The 18,526-nt window shown below is 41.6% G+C and overlaps 1 protein-coding gene and 1 long non-coding RNA gene across 7 annotated transcripts in view; one reads left to right on the top strand and one right to left on the bottom strand.

Annotated features, from left to right (window-relative positions):
- Nucleotides 1-221: 221 nt before the first annotated feature.
- Nucleotides 222-18,526, bottom strand: part of pcdh7b (protocadherin 7b) — a 125,772-nt gene continuing 107,467 nt past the window's right edge. For 2 of the 6 annotated variants that reach the window (XM_085451175.1, XM_085451176.1), the window contains exons 4-5: nt 5,965-5,983; nt 4,634-4,698 (exon numbers count right to left, since the gene is read on the bottom strand). In XM_085451175.1, the coding sequence (XP_085307301.1) occupies nt 5,967-5,983 (17 nt within the window). In that variant the 3' untranslated portion in view covers nt 4,634-4,698; nt 5,965-5,966. Of the gene's footprint in view, nt 4,699-5,964; nt 5,984-18,526 lie in introns of all 6 variants that reach the window. The other 4 variants (XM_085451171.1, XM_085451172.1, XM_085451173.1 and 1 more) reach the window with 3 other exon arrangements.
- Nucleotides 11,061-16,857, top strand: LOC146714840 (uncharacterized). Its single transcript, XR_014918869.1, has 4 exons — nt 11,061-11,340; nt 12,670-13,197; nt 13,582-13,702; nt 14,007-16,857. It is a non-coding gene; the product is annotated as an uncharacterized LOC146714840 (long non-coding RNA).

Raw genomic sequence — 18,526 nt, 5'->3', positions numbered from 1 at the left:
ACTGTAAGATATTTAGTATAGACAGATTATTAGACACTGCCACTGTTATGTGCAACAGTTTGCTAACACATTAGCAATAGCTACCTTTACAAGGTTACAATTCATCTAGCATTGGACAAAAATAGTAATTGTAGAATTAGCAATTAAATGATCAAAGTTTTGTAATTTTTTTAAACATACACATAAAAAAAAAATGGAATTAAAAACTCTTCAAAGACAGGTGTTGTTTTACCATGTTATATTTTAATTTCTGCAGAGACAAAAATGACAAGCAATTTATTTACACAAACCTGTACAAAAGCAAATTAAATTATGTAAAATATCTCATAAATAGAAGTGGACTTGCGTTCAATACACTTTGCCATGTTCAGCTAAGCTGCGTGCATAGTGACTCATATTAAACGATGATAAATTTGTTCCTTGATTTCTATATCAACATCCAAGTCGCAGGACAAATAGTAATGGTTAATATTACAAATCTCATTACACATTGTGAATGCTATACGTATAGAACAGAGCACAGACTGAACACATACCTCAGGTAGCAACAAAGAGAATTTCAACATAAATCCCACCTGCTATTGTCCAGATTTTTGTACCACTACCCCAAATAAAAACAGTCTATCACCACTCAAAGATTATATGGTGTTGACTGTGCTTCTGCTTTCATTTCTGCTTCTTTTTCAGACACTTGCTCTACAGAGACTTTGTTTTCATTTTATCTGATCTCGAAATGCAAGGCATCACCTTGCAACACCATAGCGAACCCTGTACCGTGCTTAGTTGTAGGACAGGGTTTCATCATCTGCTGATATGCATACACTGTAAATCTTTCTGTACGAGTGTTGTGTTGCATGGCACATCCTGAGGTGTGTGTTCTGTCAGCCACTCTACCTTGCAGCTTTTTCCCTCCACACTTCCATTCCTAGTAAACCGTCACATTAGCATTTTTATCTCTAGGCTCCCTCAACTCTGAGCAGTCAAATGTCTCCAAGCATTTTTTTTTAATTTCTTTTTCCTGCTCTCTATCCTGCTAAGCTTCTAAAATCAGTCCTAGAGCTTGTTTCATGCACAAAGAAGGTTACTTGACCTCGGATGTCACACATGTACATGAGTGGAACACGACAAAAAAATCCATTATATCGTTATTATTTCTACCAACAAGCAACTTTTGAATGTACCCGCACTCATTCGGTAATGCACTAAGCTAGGAATGGATATTTCAACAAGGTAATTGAACCCAAAGAGCAATAGCCGTTTGACTATTAGACCTACAGGCTCACTGACATTTGACTGGTCGTCCTTCAACAAGCCTTTGACATCATGGGATTTCATCTAAGATATGCAAATGTATTTCAGTCCTTAAATGCCACCCCATCTATTTTTGTGTTGCATGTCAACGTAATTGTTTATGCACCATTCCAAACCAACATTTAATCATACCGATTGGTATAAAAAGGCACAATTGCATATTTGCATTCACTCTAGTTTTTTTTTTTTTTTGTATGTTTCTTTTTTTTTTCCCTTTTTTTTCTTTTTTTTTCACTCTAAATATACAAAGTGGCACCAGGTAAAGAAAAAACACATAGTATACTGATGATCATTTTCACGGCTTTTGACTGTTATTGTGAAACAATATCTGTGAGTTTAAAAAAATCAAATAAAAAAGGAGTATTTTTTAAAAAAAGCAATCAAAAGCTTCAGGTAAAAAGTTGATGAAAAAGAAAACATATGAAAGATATGGGTTTTTGTTGTAGCACGAGGTGAAACAATAATGAAAATTAAGCATGAAAAATGCATGGAGGGGGTAAAATAAATCCACAGCATAGTCCAAATCGATGTACTAAGTTGTCCTACGTAACTCGTGTTTTTAGGTATAACAAAAGCAAAAACGATGAATTTCTGTGTTTACAGGGATAACTTTTTTTTTGTACATTTTGTTTTACAGTTTTTTTTCTTCTTCCTTCTCAGTAAGTGAAGTAAGTTCCCATTAAACGTGCAGTAAAAAGTAAGTATTTATGTATACAGTTGATAAGTATAGGAGCACTTTCTTTCAAACAACGAGTAGTACTTACAGACTATAGATTACCGGAAATGCAAGAAAAAGCATCTCCGGTCAAACCAAAGGGGTTTTGCTAACATACAAAAAGTTCCATTGCATCTTTTGCTTTATTACAGTCATGAGATTTTGCACCTCTGTAGCTGCAAAGAAAAAAAAAAAGTCACTGGAGACAGGGAGGCACAACATCTCAACATTGTTATGTGTCTGTTTAACTGGTCATAAAGCATCAGCTCTGTGGGTGTAATGGATGTTTTGTTGAGACATCACATTCTTATCGTTCAAACTCAAACCTTCATTTTTAAAAAAAAGAATAGTTCTTCGTGTACTTACAGCAAAGTTCTCTCTGTTTTGTGTCTGCGTGTTATAAAAGAAAAAGAAAAAAGGGAATGCTTCGTATTACTTACGAAGCTTTTGGTTTTAACTGTAACACCAAATTATTCAGCCTGTAATCCAAAACCCTTCAGGAATCTGCTCATTCAGAAGTTGCGTTTTGATTGTTCTCCATTGAGCTGATTCTTACATTCATGCCCAAAGAGCCTTCGCTGTGTACTAAGGGAAGCGGCATGTACTACTGGTAGAACAGGTCTTAGACAGCAACTTGTGGGTTAATGTCACCTCGAAGGCTTGAGAAGAAGAGAAAGAGAAGTTGATGCTTGTTGGTCACATGTGCATTATGATATTTATTGCTCAGTCCTATCACACAACAACAACAACAACAACAAAAAAGAAAATAACAGTTTTTAGAAAAAGCTGTACTTGCAGCTGTTTTTAGGACCAACTAGGCCATGTGTATGCTTCCCCCCTCCCCCCAGCCTATTATTGGTGTACATCTACAGTGGCCTATACAAACACACTATATACTGCATATCTGGCCCGTACACACATACAGTTTCCATTGAACCTTGACAATTTGAATCTCATGCCACACACTGTGCTTACCCAGGATTTTCAATGAGTCAGTATAGCAGCGCCAGCGGCCTCAGTTAAATGAATCTGCCTTTTCTGTATGTGTGTGTCTGCATGTGTGTGTTTGAGAAAAACAGGGTAAGTATCACAACTTGGTATAAATACTAGCATCCCACTAAGGTGATCCGAAATGTACAATTGTGGACACACATGCTGCTCTAGCCAATGCGGTTGTAGACGATGGCTGTAAGATCTTGCATTTATTAGGAAGGTTCGGGTCTCAATCTCGCCAATCAAAGACAAAGAACGAGAGACTGAGGAAAGGTAGCGAGACAAAAGGGAATGAGAGCGGTTAGCGCTGTTGCTATGAGCTGATGTTTATGTACAACGAGTGACTCCTGTAGAGAGCGTGCACACTGGTAGTTTAGAGTCAGTCACTGAAAGTTTGTCAGTCTATCAGTAGGGTTGTAGTCAAACCATGGGGGTTACTGCAGCAAACTGCATTGGCTCCCATTTCCATCCACGAATTCCCACATCGGGAGAGGAACGAGTATTTAAAGCTTAGTCTTTCCCCTCCTTATAAGATTCGAAAGCGGTTGACTTTTGGTCTGCAACGTTTATCACAAACAGTAAAGATGACAGAATCCGTGGTCCGTGTTACACCATGAGACCATGAATTTGTCCAGTATATTACTTCAGCCACAAAACATCATGTCCAGACACTGTTCTTTGAAATTTAAAAAAAAAGGGCATATCCAGACACACTGTAAAGTCAAAATAGTTTACATGTACAGCTTTGTTTCTAGAAAAAACACAAACAGAAAAAAACGACGTGGGCTCTTTTGTATAGCGTCAACTTCAGGGAATGGGGCCCTTAATGAGAACAGGGGTTAATGCATGCATGCACTGTATATGTAAAATGAGCTGATTACTGTACAGACTGACTGTCAGGCAGCAGACTGTGTCCTAAGAGCCCGACTCGCCAGTAGAACAACCTCAGAGAGAGTTGAATCAGTGCCCTCAGCAGTTCTTCCTCCTCCTCCTTTCGTCCAGTTAATGGCCAGAATTAGCACTTTAAAAAAACGGTGACTATGTTTATATATCCACAGGGATTTTTCATTAAGAAGCTGTCGCAAAAAAGTCTTTGGAGAAAGTGTGGCTAAAAGCTTCTAAAGCTGTAATGGTGGTGGGTAAGCAGCTATGCTTATTGTTGTGTTTGAATGCCACACGTTGTGACACACGAGGAGCTCTTCCAGCTCACAGATACACCTCCCGTCGCGTCAGAGTACCACATGTTGTGGGCTTGTACTCCCCGGTAGGTGCAAGGGGGATCTCCTCGGTGGGGTGGCCCAGCACCTCCTCCCCGGCTCCTGGCGAGCCATAGGGAGGCGAGCCGAAGGCCTCATAGGAGGAGGAGGAGGAGGCCATCTTCTTGTTGAGCAGGTTGCGATTGCGGTCACCCATCATGTGAGCAGCGGTGGGGTCTCCGTTGGCCATGGCGGCCATGGCGAGGGTCTCTTGGCTGCCGGGCTGCTCGGCGCTGCTGCTGCCGCTGCCGTTGCCGCTCATGAAAGTAGAAAGCTTTGGTTGTTGGGGGGTGGTGGTTGACTTGGATGGCCGTCGCTCGGGTGACGTGCGCACAGGCATCCAGCAGGAGTCCGAGTGGCCATACTCGTCACATTCCCGCGTGCACTTGCCAGTCATGGCTACGTCAGGCAAGGGCCGGGAGTCTAGAAGAAGCAGAAGAGAAAACCAAAAGTAAGTGACGCTGCTTGTTTTGCTAAAGTGGGCTATTTAATGATAAAACTAACGATGGTAATGACACACTCTCCTACCACTAAGTGTTTGTTTGTGGTATGTGTTACATGATTGGGCTGTCATGAATTCCTTCATTCGATGCGTGAATCTGTAACTTTTCCCTAATGAGGTCATCAACGCATCTGAATGTTAATGAAGAAGGTAGAAAACAATAGAAACTGGTCACGATGGTTGCCAGGCACCCACTTCCACAGCTAATCTGAGTTCCAATTTTTCATCCCTAGTGAGTCCAATAAGGCTTTTACGGAGAGAGGTTGTTCTCGTTTTCATGCAGAACCCATACCACATGACAGAAAAAAGTAAAACCAAAAAAAAACAGAGAAGACTCCACTGGTACGACAACAGCCCCAAACAAAAAAAAAAAAACTGTGGCGTGAATCAGAGTTGAAATAATGTCATGCTTCAAAACGCGCTTGTGCTGAGAGGGGAAGGGAGGAGAGGGGAAGGGAGGAGAGGGGACCAGTGATGAAGATAGAAGAGAAGAGGTCAGTTTACACTTTCGGTGTGTTTAAAGATACAAAATTAAGCCTGCTCTGTGTGGGAGTGTGCTTGGGTGTGTCTCTAATAATCGTGCGGCTGAGGATTTTTGGGAGAAGAGAGCACCGACAAGAGCCTGTTTTCTTATTTTGGTGATTGGCAGACGGCAATCATGCTCTGATCTAAGTAGCTTAATAGCTTTGCGTGGCTCAAGCACTCTGATATCCTCTTAAATTCCGTAATAGGAGTCTTAACAAATTGCCTAGCAGGGCGCTGGCCTCAGATTAACCACGTCTACTGCATTATTGTAGAAAGCAAATTATGTGCTTACAGTGCTAAATCAGGACAACAGGTTGGACAGATATGCTTCTGTCAATAGCTACTGTCAGACTCTGTGAAGTATATTAACCCAAATGCAAAGCAGAGCTAATGAATTGGTTCAATATGAGACCAAAACCGTAAGGAAGGAAGAAAAGGAGGATCCCGAATGCTTAGACGCTACACAGTGCCAAAGGTAACACAAGTGCCGGTGTTATAGAGATGCTGTGTTAATGTCTTTTTATTCATGACCTGATGGAAAGTATGGAAACCCAAAAATCAAGCAAAAGCGTTGGTGAGTGCAAACCAAGCCAAGCATGCCTTTACCTTTAAGAAAAACAACAACAGAAATGAAAAATAAAAGAGTTTGGACCATGGCTTACTTTTAATGCTCTTTTTCTCCTGTAAAAGACAAAAAAAATTTGAAATCAATCGTTATGCCTTTATGTCACGCATTTTATATATATATATATATATATTATATGTACTGCAAGAGAAACCTTGAGCAGCCTTCAAACTGTAACTAAAAGACACGCTGACAGCGGCACAAAAAAGTTTTATGCAGAGCAGACACATGACTGAGGACAGAATGCAGCCGAGACAAGGACAGCAAAGAAAGGGGAGACAGATAACACAGAAATGAGGGTCTTCTAAAGTCCTGCTGATTTGGTTTTCGCCTCATCAAACAAATCACTTGTTCCACTATGAAATTTGCCTCACAGCAAAGCATCTGATAGGACTTCAAGAGTGCCATTCCTACGCTCTCGGAAGCTTATCTTTGTTAAAGATCTGTTTGCGGTCTGTTTTCATGTCGGCGTCAACTGTGTAATGCTAGTCAATATATAGACAAAGCCTCAGGGGCGTAAGCACCGCTCGGCAATAAGAAACTCAAATAACCAAATAAAACAAATCTTTGGGTTATTTTTCCATGTCTGAGGGCTCACAATACAAGTATTCGCGCCTAATGACTTGTAAACAGCTAAAGAAATTAGAAGAATGGCGTGGAAAATAAGTGAAATAGATGCGAGCGCAATCACAGTTAATGGCGGCTGATGTGTGATGCAAATGATAACCTTTGCTTCAGATCGGCACCGTGTTTTCTTCCTCCCTCCCTTCCTTCCTTTTCCCTGCCTCACAGCTATCAAGGAGATAAGTGGACACCAAGTACTGATTGTCTCGCTCATTTACACATAGGATTGAGCCATTAAGCTACCCACAATGCACAGCAGCTCTCTCGGGGCCCGTTTCGTGGCCCTGCTCCTGAATGCTCATCCAACTGGATTCTCACCTCACTCACATTCAGGCAAACTACTCCACAAAAAAAACAAAAAAACAGCAGGGCAGGGAAGACCACTCGCTACCTCCAGCTCTCGTGGGTAAGCAGTCAACCTTCAGCAGCACCGTCTCTGCCGCCCTGCGCAGTGAGATGCTGAGGTAGTTAGCCAGTGCTCAGTGTGTTGTGCACGCTGTAAGGAGGCTGATTTTCTAGCTATGGTCCATTGACTCTGCAGGCTTGCTAAAAATGAAGACATTTCCGACTGAGCTAATGAATTGGGCTGCTACATCAAAGCAAAAATACTTTTTTTTCCCTTCTTCTTCTCTCTTTCTCCCTTCACGAGCGTGACCTCCCCCAGAGGTTGGACCATCAATATGAAACCATTTAAATCCATCTGTCCTTTAGCTTTGGACAAATAAGTGCGCCGGAGCCGGGTTCAGCTGAGAGTAGTTCCTCCACCTGCTGGCTGAGGCCGTGCTAAATGAAATCTAGCATCACGTTGATTGTTTATCTTACCGAGAAGAGAAAGAAACATTATTCCTTCATTTTCCCACTTATGAGCCCACGCTGGGCCGCTCGATTCCTACTCACTCGAAATCTTAAGGATGTAAATCTGAACAATGAAAGCTGAAAAATAAAATAGTGTAATTATTGCCAGTTTGTTTCAATGGAGAGGACGCGCTGTGCTGCTTTCCATACACACACACGGGGCCCTTTCAAGAGCCAATTCAGAAATGAGGTCGTATAGAATATCTTCAAAGGAAAAGCCCTTGAGCCCACACAGCAGAGTCGCTGGCTTTTTGCTACAATATTCGCAAACGTCCTCCGCACCCACGCTTGCTGACCACCATACGGCACAATGCAAGTGGGTCAGATCTGGCGTGTTAAAAAAGCCTACTGCGACACTGAGAGCCAAACAAGGAGGCCTCTCCATCCTGGGTCACATCCCTAGGGCTCAGACCTTTTATTTTATTGTTGTTGCTTTTTTATATGGGGATCCAGAGCTAGAAAACTAGTGTGGATGCCCACTCTCTACATGGCTGGAAGACAAGAACTTTCAGCCGAGTGGAGGCTGGTCTGCTAATAATGGCCACGACTTACATTCGCTCAAAAGGAGGCTTCTGAAGGATGAAGGGAGGAGTGCCGATAATGACTCGGGGATTGACAAGAGCCAGAAGAGGAACAAAAGTGCCGAGATGCCTCAGTACAAGCGACGCTCTGAGATGTCAGTGCCCCATGCTGCGCGCACATTTTTAAGGGGTATAAAAAGAAGACCTCCTTCAGCTGTGCAGGGAAAAAAGAAGCAGGCTGAAAGTGGGCCAGCGGCTGCACCAATCGTCGAGCTGCGGCTTTTCTTTAGTCAGCCACCCCTATCAGCTGACTAGCTTACACTTTGGGTATTTCAAAGAGCCTACGCTGCTTGGGTACAGTAGCGATTTGATGCGGTGTCTTTAGCGCTTGCTAAGATGTTGCAGTGGTAGTAAAAAAAAAAAGAAAAAAAGAGAAAAAAAACAGAGCGCCAGACTGTCCGGGCATTTGCACACACTTTACAGATTAAAATTTGTTCTGTTTTGTTTATGTCAGAGTAGCGTATTGCGTGTTTTCACTACAGCGTGTCAGCGAGTTCATGTGATGGTCACTTTTTTTTCTGCAACAATCTCTGAGGCTTTCTCATTTCTGGCCAGCAGATTCAACGCAAAAAGCCAAAGCAAGGGATGGAGGGAAAATGAGGAAATAAAATAGAGATGATGCGCCTGCACGCATTTTTTTCTTCTTTTTCTCTTTGTATGTGTGTCTACTCTGTGTCTTTGACAGACATTGCACTTGGCTGGATAGCAGATAGGGGTCGGAGCGGAAAAAGGAGGCGAAGGGCATGAGGGAGAAGACGCAGACAGGGATGATGTAGAGAGCGAAGGACAGGCAGAAAGAGAATAAAGGAGAGTGATAGAGAGTGTGTGTTTGTGTGTGTGCTGAGTATAGCAGGGTCGGGGCATGGGAGAAGGAAAAACAGCAGACTGACTGGAGAAGACAGCATGGCTGCCTCTGGGCCGTCACAGGCCAAACATACTGCCAAAGAGAGCAGTTCAGAGGAGAAGAGAGTAGGGGAGACAAGGGGGAGATGAGGAAGAATTGAGGACATTAGCAAAGACAGGAAAGGGGGGGAGATCGCAGGAGGATAAAGAAAGGCCAGAAGAATAAAACAGAATATGTGGTCTAGTGTAAATAGTTCCTGGTATGCCACTCCATGTCTGTTCTAGCAAGCGCACATTAACTCATCAATCCAAAGCCTTAATTTAGCCCGTTTCAAGCTTCGGATTATTCCTCTAAACAATGAGGTCCTGTGTGCAGCCAGATGCAAGGCGCCACTCACCTCTCTTCTAACTCAACCTAATGTGCTTCTGTCTCACTCTCCTTTATTAAGAAGGCAAAAAAGGAAGGCTATGACCTCCCAAATGCCATTTACGCCCGTCCACATGATTTCAATTTCTCGATTAAGACAAGAGATAAGAGAAAGATTTCAGGGCCTTGAAGAAGGTGTCTGTGTGTGAGAGCAGAGTCTAGCCTAGAAACGGACATGTGATTGCCCTGCAGCCCTGGTGAAAGGCCCTCCCTGTATCGACTTTTCTATTTTTGCAATCACGGCGCACAGTGACGACGTACGTTGCCGGGTGTCGTTGGAGCAGCTTTTGGAAACGCTCTGGTGTCTGTGAGGAAAAATGCAAAAAGAAGAAGGGGGGACAAGTGTGAAGGGGTACGAGGAGACAAGAAAAAGTGGAACAAATGAGCCCGAGTTAGGGATCAAGCATTAAAAAAAACAACAACACCAAAGAGTGCTAGCGTTCCCCCCACAGTTGCTCAGCAGTCGTCTTTCTTGTTTCCCTCTTTCTACTCGTTCGCGCCTCTAATAGGGTCCCGTTTAATTAGCTGAAAACTTGCCGACTAATTATGGCACAGAGCGAGTCTCTCCGTGTTTGGCGGTCTCACTTTTTTTTTTGCAGGGCCCCTGTGGCACTGCCTTGAAGCTGAGAGGTCCTCAGCATCAAAGGCAGATGGGTAGACAGCCCTAGCTGCAGATATAATCCAACCAAAGGTGGGTTAGAGAAGGAGGTTAGGGGGTAAAAGAGAGGAAATGGAGAGCAAAAAAAGAAGGAAAGAAAAAAAGAAAGAGAAGAAAGAGGGAGAAGGGTCTAAAAGGAGAAAATAAGGTGAGGGAGGAAATGTTCCTGGGAGAGAGGCGCGGCGAGAAAAAGGAATAGGTGCTAAATTATTAACGCGGCGACGGCGAGTTCAGACAGAACAATATCCACAGGAAAAAGCGATATTTGTCTTTCTCTTGCTGAGATGTTTGCCAGACAATTAAGGAGGGATGGAAGATAAGCAGCGGCGCAGGGGAAAACGAGAACAAAAAGGGAAGTCCTGGGGAGTAATGACCTTTGAGAACCCGAGACGTGGTGTGCGCCGCCGGCGGCAGCGGCATTAATTGACCGCATTAACATCAACAGCGGATACTTCTTTTTGTTTTTTTTTCTCACCCCTCTCAGTGGCATCTAACCCCCCAGTTAAAATCCTGCAAGTGGGAGGCCGCTTGGATCGAAAGAGCATAAAATAACAAATTTCCCATCCTGTAATTACCATTCTACAAATGACTATTAGTGTTATTAGTAGTGTTATTAGTACTTTTATGCAAATCAGGCACTCTTCCTGAGCCTACTTGACCCACATGTGGCCTTTTTCTTCATAACCGACATCTTTCTGCCTTAGCCGTGCTGCTCGTAGGCCGGTTGGAGGAAAGCTGTTGAATGTGGCAGCAGGTGTATTCTGCAGCTCCCTGTGCCTCTTGAAGTATTTACTACCTGGGAAGAGCAACTAAAGGAATATTCTGGATCACCCTCTGCCTCACCACCACCAAAACCTTGCCTTGAGAGGTGCAAGACAAGCTGGAGGAAAACCTGACAGTAAGAGGGGAGAGAAAACATTCAGACATGAGCATAAAGCTCTGATCAGGTTTCGCAGTGAGCTGTGGCCTCCCTTTTCCTCATTTCCCTAGATACCTAACCTCTGCGGTTAACAGTGTCGTAAACATTTGAAAAGATATGCACACAAAGCCATCGAGAACTTATGGGAGGATCTTTTTTCTGGGTCACCGTATAGACAGGTAGAAGATATCACCGCTTTCATTTCCATTTCATGTTTGCAGCCTGCAGTCTATACGCTAACAAGCACTACAATAACGCCGCAAGTACACAGCAAAAATGCCAGTGTTGATTTTTCAGTGTTAGTAGATTTCAACAGAGTTCCGAGTTAGTTCAACACTTAATCGAGTTAAAATAACACATCGGGAGTTGATTCCTGAAAAGTGTAAGTGTAGATTTTAGTCGTTACTGCATTTTAACACTGTGGGTGTTAAATTAGACCACACCTTCATTTCCTGTGGAGCTTCGCAATCCAGAATCTTCGGTCGCCATTTTTTCTTGCTGATGCGGTAAGTTTTATTCGGTTAAATATTAAGTTTTAGATTGATGTTAGAACAAGTAACATGATAACTAGTAAAAGAAATAGTATTTATATCAAAATACATCATCTTTAAGTGTCATATTTGAATTTTAACTGTTTTTGTTAAGCTGGGCTACTGCTAGCTAGAACTCTGCAAAGTACCAGTTTCTTTCCTAATATTCATTTAGCATAATCTGGCTATTGGCAGACTGTAATGAATATTACATGTTAATATATTTCACAGTTTTTATTAAATGCCTTTTATTTATTTTCGAATTAAACTGCCAAAGCCTTAGGGTCAGTGGTCTCAAACTCGCGGCCCAGAGGCCACTCGTGGCCCAAAGGCCACTTGCGGCCCACGTCAGGTGAGGTGAAGAAGTATAATGCAATTTGGCCCTTAAAGTGACTTTTTTTTGTCATTAGCCAAAAATGATTTAATATAAAGGCAATGAGGGCAGAGTGTTACCGGCCCTCATGGGTAGTGTAGTCCGTGCTGCGGGGAGAACGTGTGGAACTGCCCCTCCCGTTGTGTGTTTGAGCGCGAGAGAGGGAGAAAGTAAGAGCTGTTACCGATGAGAAATGGAAGAAGAGAGCATGTAAATATAATAATAACCACTGCCGCCAAAATGAGTGCCTGGTTGTAAGAAAGCTGTTAAGATTCGACTGTACACTGTGTTCGCTGACAGTAAAGCTACAAGCCCGACAACCCAGCGTATTGGCCAGAGGTGTCATTACCACGGTTCAGAGCCGCGGACCTGGCCGAGGTAACAAGAGAGTACAAACATGTGGAGGGATTGGCTTTGTTAGTTCAGTGAGAGTCAAAAACTAATGTGTACACTTATTTCTGCATTTTTATTTTGTTAAATATGAATAAAATTACAGCAGAAGTGCTGCAAAGTGTCTGACCAGAAAGAGAGGACCATTGTGTTAATTTGGTAGTTCAATTAAAGGCATCGATTAGTTAAGAGGGAGAGGGGGGGATGCGTTCATATTTGCAGTTTTGTCTTGTTATACAATATTTGAAATTTAAAAACGAACAAACCAAACGCTACATTGTCAGGAATATTTGTGGGGAGGGTTTTTATCGCTTAAAATATATAAAAAATAATAAAATAGAAATATGGTTCCTACTAACCCCTGTGATAGTTGAGAGAATACTGTATTGCAGTCATGTTACACAGCTTGTACTACTTAAAAAATGGATCAAGGATGTTTTTCTTAACAAAATTAATTTTAACTCAGTCTAAAGGGACTAGACATGCTAGATATTTTGCAAAGAAATGGTGTTATATGCTGGACCTTATTTTACTCTTGGCAGGTGGTGATATGCTGGTTCCCGAGAAGAGATGAACTAATCAAAGTCAGCTTTTCAAGACAGCCCCAAGACTCTTCGCAACTTGTGTTCAAATGTGAGGCCGTTGTCAGGTGATAAATGCAAGGAAGAGGCACTCAACTGACATGAAACATGTCAAAGACAACATGAAGGTGACATTTCAACATAGGCAAAAAGTGGTTCAAGAACCTGCCATAGCTTCTACTGTCCTGGACCTTTTCCCAAGATTTCTGGATACACCTGACTTGGTAAGGCATAAAATAATTTAATGACTGCTTTGTGGTTCCTTTGTTTGTTTTCTTGTTAATGTGTTGTTTCTGTTGTTACACTTTGTGTTTAAGATTGACCAAGACTTCACAATGCTGTTTTTTGGGGAGGAAGTGTCTGGTAAGTTCCTTGCAAAGTGGCCAACATTCTTCAAGCCAAGGATCATCAAAGATTGCAAAAATCTGTCCCAGAGTACAGAATTGGATGAGCTGCTCATTTCTGCACAGCGTTACTCTAACGAGGCTGGTAAGTGTAAGTTAGAAATGGTAGATTTTGCATGCCTTTACAGCATTTGCTTAATTCCCACAACACAATATATCACTCATTTCTGTATGGTATGAAAACAAGCTTACAAACATGTTAAACCTGAAATGACATTTAATGTAGTTTGAACACAAAAAAAGTTACATAATCTTACTATTGTTATGACTCGATATCTACTTCACTTGGTGGCCAGAAGATTTTAAGTCTCTAGAAATGAATTTTTATACCAAGGCGCTGGAAAACTGCCTTATTAGAAAAATTATCAGGTGTCTAAAATGTCATCATGGTATTACATAACGTGGAAAAATGACTGCTGTGGTCCTTTAAATGACAGTAATTGTGATGATCTTAATTTCTATTCTGTAGTTTGGGACTGCGAGGCGGCTGCCATCTTTTGCTGCTTCACTTCACTCCAACATCTAAGGGAAGGACGTCTTCAAAGATTAGCACATCAGATGCTGCTCACCACCTAATGAAATTCATCAAGGTATGCTTTTTAGAATTGTATATTTCTCTTTTGATGAGAACAGATGCAAATTATCAACGGCTGATATTTTAAGATGGCAAGGTGATCCAACCTGCAGCAGATGTATCTATCCCAGACAAGCTTGGTGTTGCAGGACTGACATGTCATTGTTTCTATTAAAACTAAATGTACACATTGAAACAAAAATAATTGTGCGCGCGGAGTGAAACATTTTAATATTGTCATAATTTCAAACAGCAATGCCTCAACATCAGATTATCAATTTTGTTTAATGTGAATCACTTGGTTTCTTTCTCTCCCTCAGGTGGGAGGTAGCACAGAGGCTTTTCTTAAGGCTGGCCCCACTCAGCCATTCGTCCTGTGGGTTGGAGAAAGAAAGAACATCATCCAAAGTTTCTACCCAAAGTTTCTACATTGTCCTAGATCAAAAGGTCATTCCCTGTGTGACACAGATGGGAGATGCAGGTTTTGACAAGGCAAAACTTTTCAAGGCACATTTTTTAATTTGCCGTGTCCTTTGATAAGGCATTGGACAACTTCTACACATTCATCCAGACCATCAAGTGTATGGCATTGATGTTGGCAGCGTGAAGGACAGTCCTCGGGTCAATGAAACAAGAGGAAGTCTTCACTGTACGGTTTAAAGATATCCACTATTCAGCACTTTGACTGGAAATGTTCATCTGTTACATTTGCAAGATACACCACACAAGTTGCTCAGTGTTATTTAGACATTTGAAGTTCCAGCATGGTTTGTACCCAGGAAAGTTTTTACGTTTGACCTGTGGAGAGCCTGGATGTTCATTTATCTTTCACACGTACTCTGGTTACAAGCGGCACTTATTCCGAGCACATGGAGACTGCGTTCACTCTGAGGTCATCAACAATTTTGAGCCTGTACCTAACGATGGAACCTCTGTTTCACAGCCTGTAAATGTGGCTCATCCCATGACAATAACTACACCGGTTCCAGTTGAAAAAAGGCAAATACTGAACATGTGCAGCTCTGTTATTGCTCAAGTACAATCATCAGGAGTTCCTGAAAGTACTGTACAGTGTTTAGTTGGTTCATTGGAGGAACTGGTTAATGACATCCATGCACATGCAAAACAATCTGTTGTCGACTGTTTGTCAACTGATACATCAAGAGAAACCTTAGAAAAAGTTGAGGATTGCTTTGATCAGCTTGAAAATCCATTTTCATGTCTTAACACAGAATCTAAAAGGATAAGATATTTTGAGCAAAAATGGAAAATAGTTGAACCCATAGAGCATGTTCTTGGTGTGCGTTTTGATGTACGCAAAGATAGAACAACAGGGACATACAGGCAAGTTCCTGTCAATGATAAATTCATGTACGTTCCTATCATGGGATCCCTTTCATCTATGTTTCGAAACAGTGAACTTTGTAGCAGTTTCCAGAAAAAAAAACTAAACATGGAGGGATTGTACAGAGATTTAAATGACGGCTCCTACTTCAAAAATCACAGTTTATTCTCACAACAAGAACATGCTCTCCAGATCCAGCTCTACTATGACGATTTTGAAACTGCTAATCCTTTAGGCTCAAAAAAGGGGGTGCACAAACTTGGTTGTATTTATTTTGTTTTGAGAAATTTGCCACCAGAGTTAAATTCTGTGGTGATGAACATTCATCTTGTAGCCCTTTTTCATTCAGAAGACTTAAAAAAATATGGGTTTGATCCTATCCTAAAGCCACTTGTTGATGATCTAAAGATTTTAGAGACTGAAGGAATGCAAGTGCCCTTTTCAGCCACACCTGTGAGAGGTTCGCTTTTCAGATTACAGGTGACAACTTGGCTTTACATAGCATTTTTGGTTTTGTTGAATCATTTAGTGCAAACTATTGTTGTAGATTTTGTTTAACTGATAAGACAGAGTTGCAGTCAGTTTTTAGTGAAGATCATGTAGGCTTAACACTGCGTTCCAAAGAACTTCATTACAAACACTGTGGTGCCATTCAACAAAATCCTGCTTTGGCCTCAACATTTGGTGTAAAAAGAAATTGTTTACTCAATTCACTTCGGCTGTTCCATATTTCAGACAACTATGCTGTAGACATAATGCATGATCTACTAGAGGGAGTGGTGCAGTATGAGTTAAAGCTTGTGTTTCAGTACTTGATTAAGACCTCTTTGATATCCTTGAATTCATTGTCACAGAGAATTATAAGCTTTAACTACGGATATGCACAGAGAAGGAACAGGCCAGGTGGGCTAAAACTGGATGACAACAGCAAAGATCTTGGGCTTAATGCTGTGCAGTCATGGTGTCTTTTGCGGAATAGCCCATTGATTTTTGGAGATATCGTTTGCAGAAATGATGGACATTGGAACTTGCTACTTTTGTTAGTTCAAATTGTGAACATTGTTTTTTCACCCATTATAACTCATGGCATGACTTGCTATTTGAAACATCTGATTGCCGATCATCACAAGGCTTTCAAATCTCTCTTTCCAGAACGGAATTTGATTCCAAAGCACCACCTAATGATCCATTACCCACGCTGCATTAGAAAAATTGGGCCACTCATACATATGTGGTGCATGAGATTTGAAGCAAAGCACAATTTCTTCAAAAGATCTGTAAAGAACTTTAAAAATATCACAAAAACACTAGTAAAAAAACATCAGAATCAATTAGCCTTTCATTTTGAAAATTTTTATTTTAAAAGATTACAGTTCGGCCCCATTAATGAAGTCTTGGCCAGCAGCTTAAAAGGCAGTGAAGCACTGAATAAAATGTTTGATGTTTCTTCTATTGTTTCTACAACTTCCTGGGTCAAAAGTTATGGTACAGAATATCAAGTTGGGATGTATGTTTGTTCTGGTGTTGAAAATGAGATGCCTTTGTTCAGTAAGATTGTCAGTATAATTGTTAGCGATTTCAATACTTATCTTCTAACTTGTAAGGTCTCAACAGTATATTTCAATGATCACTTAAATGCATTTGTTATTGAGGATGGATTAGATGTCTTTGCACTGATCTCTGTAGATGATCTGGTGTACTATAGACCTTATGATAGGCAATTTTCAAATGGCACTGATAACAAAATGTACATTGTCCCATACTGTAATTTTGTATGACTTGTTTACTTGTGGTGTATCTGAATACAAAGTATTTTGGAACGTTAATGTCTTGTATTTCTTTGTAATGGGTGGATGTTGGGGGTTAATTGTAGCAGTAGAGATATCAGAGATTAATGGGAGTTTATTGTAATCTGGTGGTATTAATGATTTGACTGACACTAGTGTTAGTGTTAGAAAATTAACACTATTCAGAGTTGAATTTTTTAACACCAGGGCTAGTGTAAAGTACCACCAACACTATTCGGTGTTAATTTTTAACACTTAACACCAGTGTAGAATATTTTTGACACTGGTCAGTGTTACTCAGTGTTAATTTTTAACTCTGTGCAGTGTTAAAATAACACTAGCTCGTTGTTAAAAATATAACACTTTGAAAAGTGTTAATTTAACACTCAAAAGAGTGGACACATATAGACACTTTTCTAGTGTTAAATTTAACACTCACAGTGTCAATTTAACACTGGCGATTTTGCTGTGTAGGCATTATGGGTATGATATGGACTGCTTTTCTCTTTCAGCAGGGTCAATACTCTTTCCGCAATAATGAATGTACTGTGGCTTGCTCCTGAGGTAATTAATTCAGGAGAGATTAACTAGCATAATTTCATTCTGGTGACGATCTCTCAGCCAATTATCAAATGCAGCCTCGCGCTCTCCCCCTACCCTCTGCACATGTTCTCCCTCCCTGGGTCTCTGCCTCTCTCGGCCCATTTGAACACTCAGCACTCAAAGCCAAAGACCCCCATAAATAAAGCGTCCCAGCCTGTCACGCTCCCTCATTCATCTTGCGATCATGCAGACTTGTGTGCAAGTGCGCATACGAGCGCAGGCTCTTTGTACAGCAGGTGGTTGTCATGTTTGGCTGGGAGCATATTCGCTCTCTCTCTCAGGTAAAAGCCACATACATAAATGTAGACACAACAAACTGTGTCATCTGTGCACTTCTGACCCAACTATCTATAAGGAGAGCGACTGCAAGATGATGTGGCGAGGAGAGGAGGCGAGTGACTCATCCACGCTCCTAATAAGACTGATGATGCTGGCTTCCTGCCATTTACACACACACACACACACACACACTGAAGTCTACTGAAACAACTCAAAAACGCTTCCAAGCTACGCCCAGCACACCCAGAATCTTACAAAAAGGCGATTTTCTCATCGGGCTTCATATTAGCAGTGCAGCAGTTATAATCACCTTTACAAGCTGCGACTCAACACATTCTTATACACAGTTTGTTTCCGCTTGAAAAACACCCAATTACGATATATAATAAAGTATTACCACCATTTTGCCCAGCATGCTACTCTGAGCTCACACAGAACACTCTGGAAGCCCCGTGTGAGGATTAGAATTAGCCGCTCTGCTATGGTGAACACATGCAGCACATGCTAGCCACCGATAAAACAACAACTCGGCAGCGCGCTCACACAGGCGCTGGCGGTTTCTTTCCCGCCGTAGCAAACTTCACAGAAGCGTTTCGGGTTATACCTAAAATGAGAAGACTAGCGTGCTACGTCACCTAACAGGGCGGACACAAGAACGCACATCGGTGTACAAAATGGCAAGAGCTCACTAGGCAGCTGCGAGAGTGTTAGCGAGGGTTTAAATAAGTTAAAAATGTGTGTTTTCCTTCAGTTTTTTTTCCTTACTATTCCTATAAATTATCCCCCCTCTCTCTCTCTCTCTCACACACACTCCATCCCAGCCGCC

The sequence above is a fragment of the Copadichromis virginalis genome, linkage group LG3 (assembly GCF_057382275.1).
Source record: "Copadichromis virginalis isolate Kocher_CV1m ecotype Utaka linkage group LG3, C_Virginalis_male_GT1.1, whole genome shotgun sequence".
In the NCBI taxonomy this organism is placed as follows: Eukaryota; Metazoa; Chordata; class Actinopteri; order Cichliformes; family Cichlidae; genus Copadichromis; species Copadichromis virginalis.
This window is presented reverse-complemented; position numbering and strand designations above follow the sequence as displayed.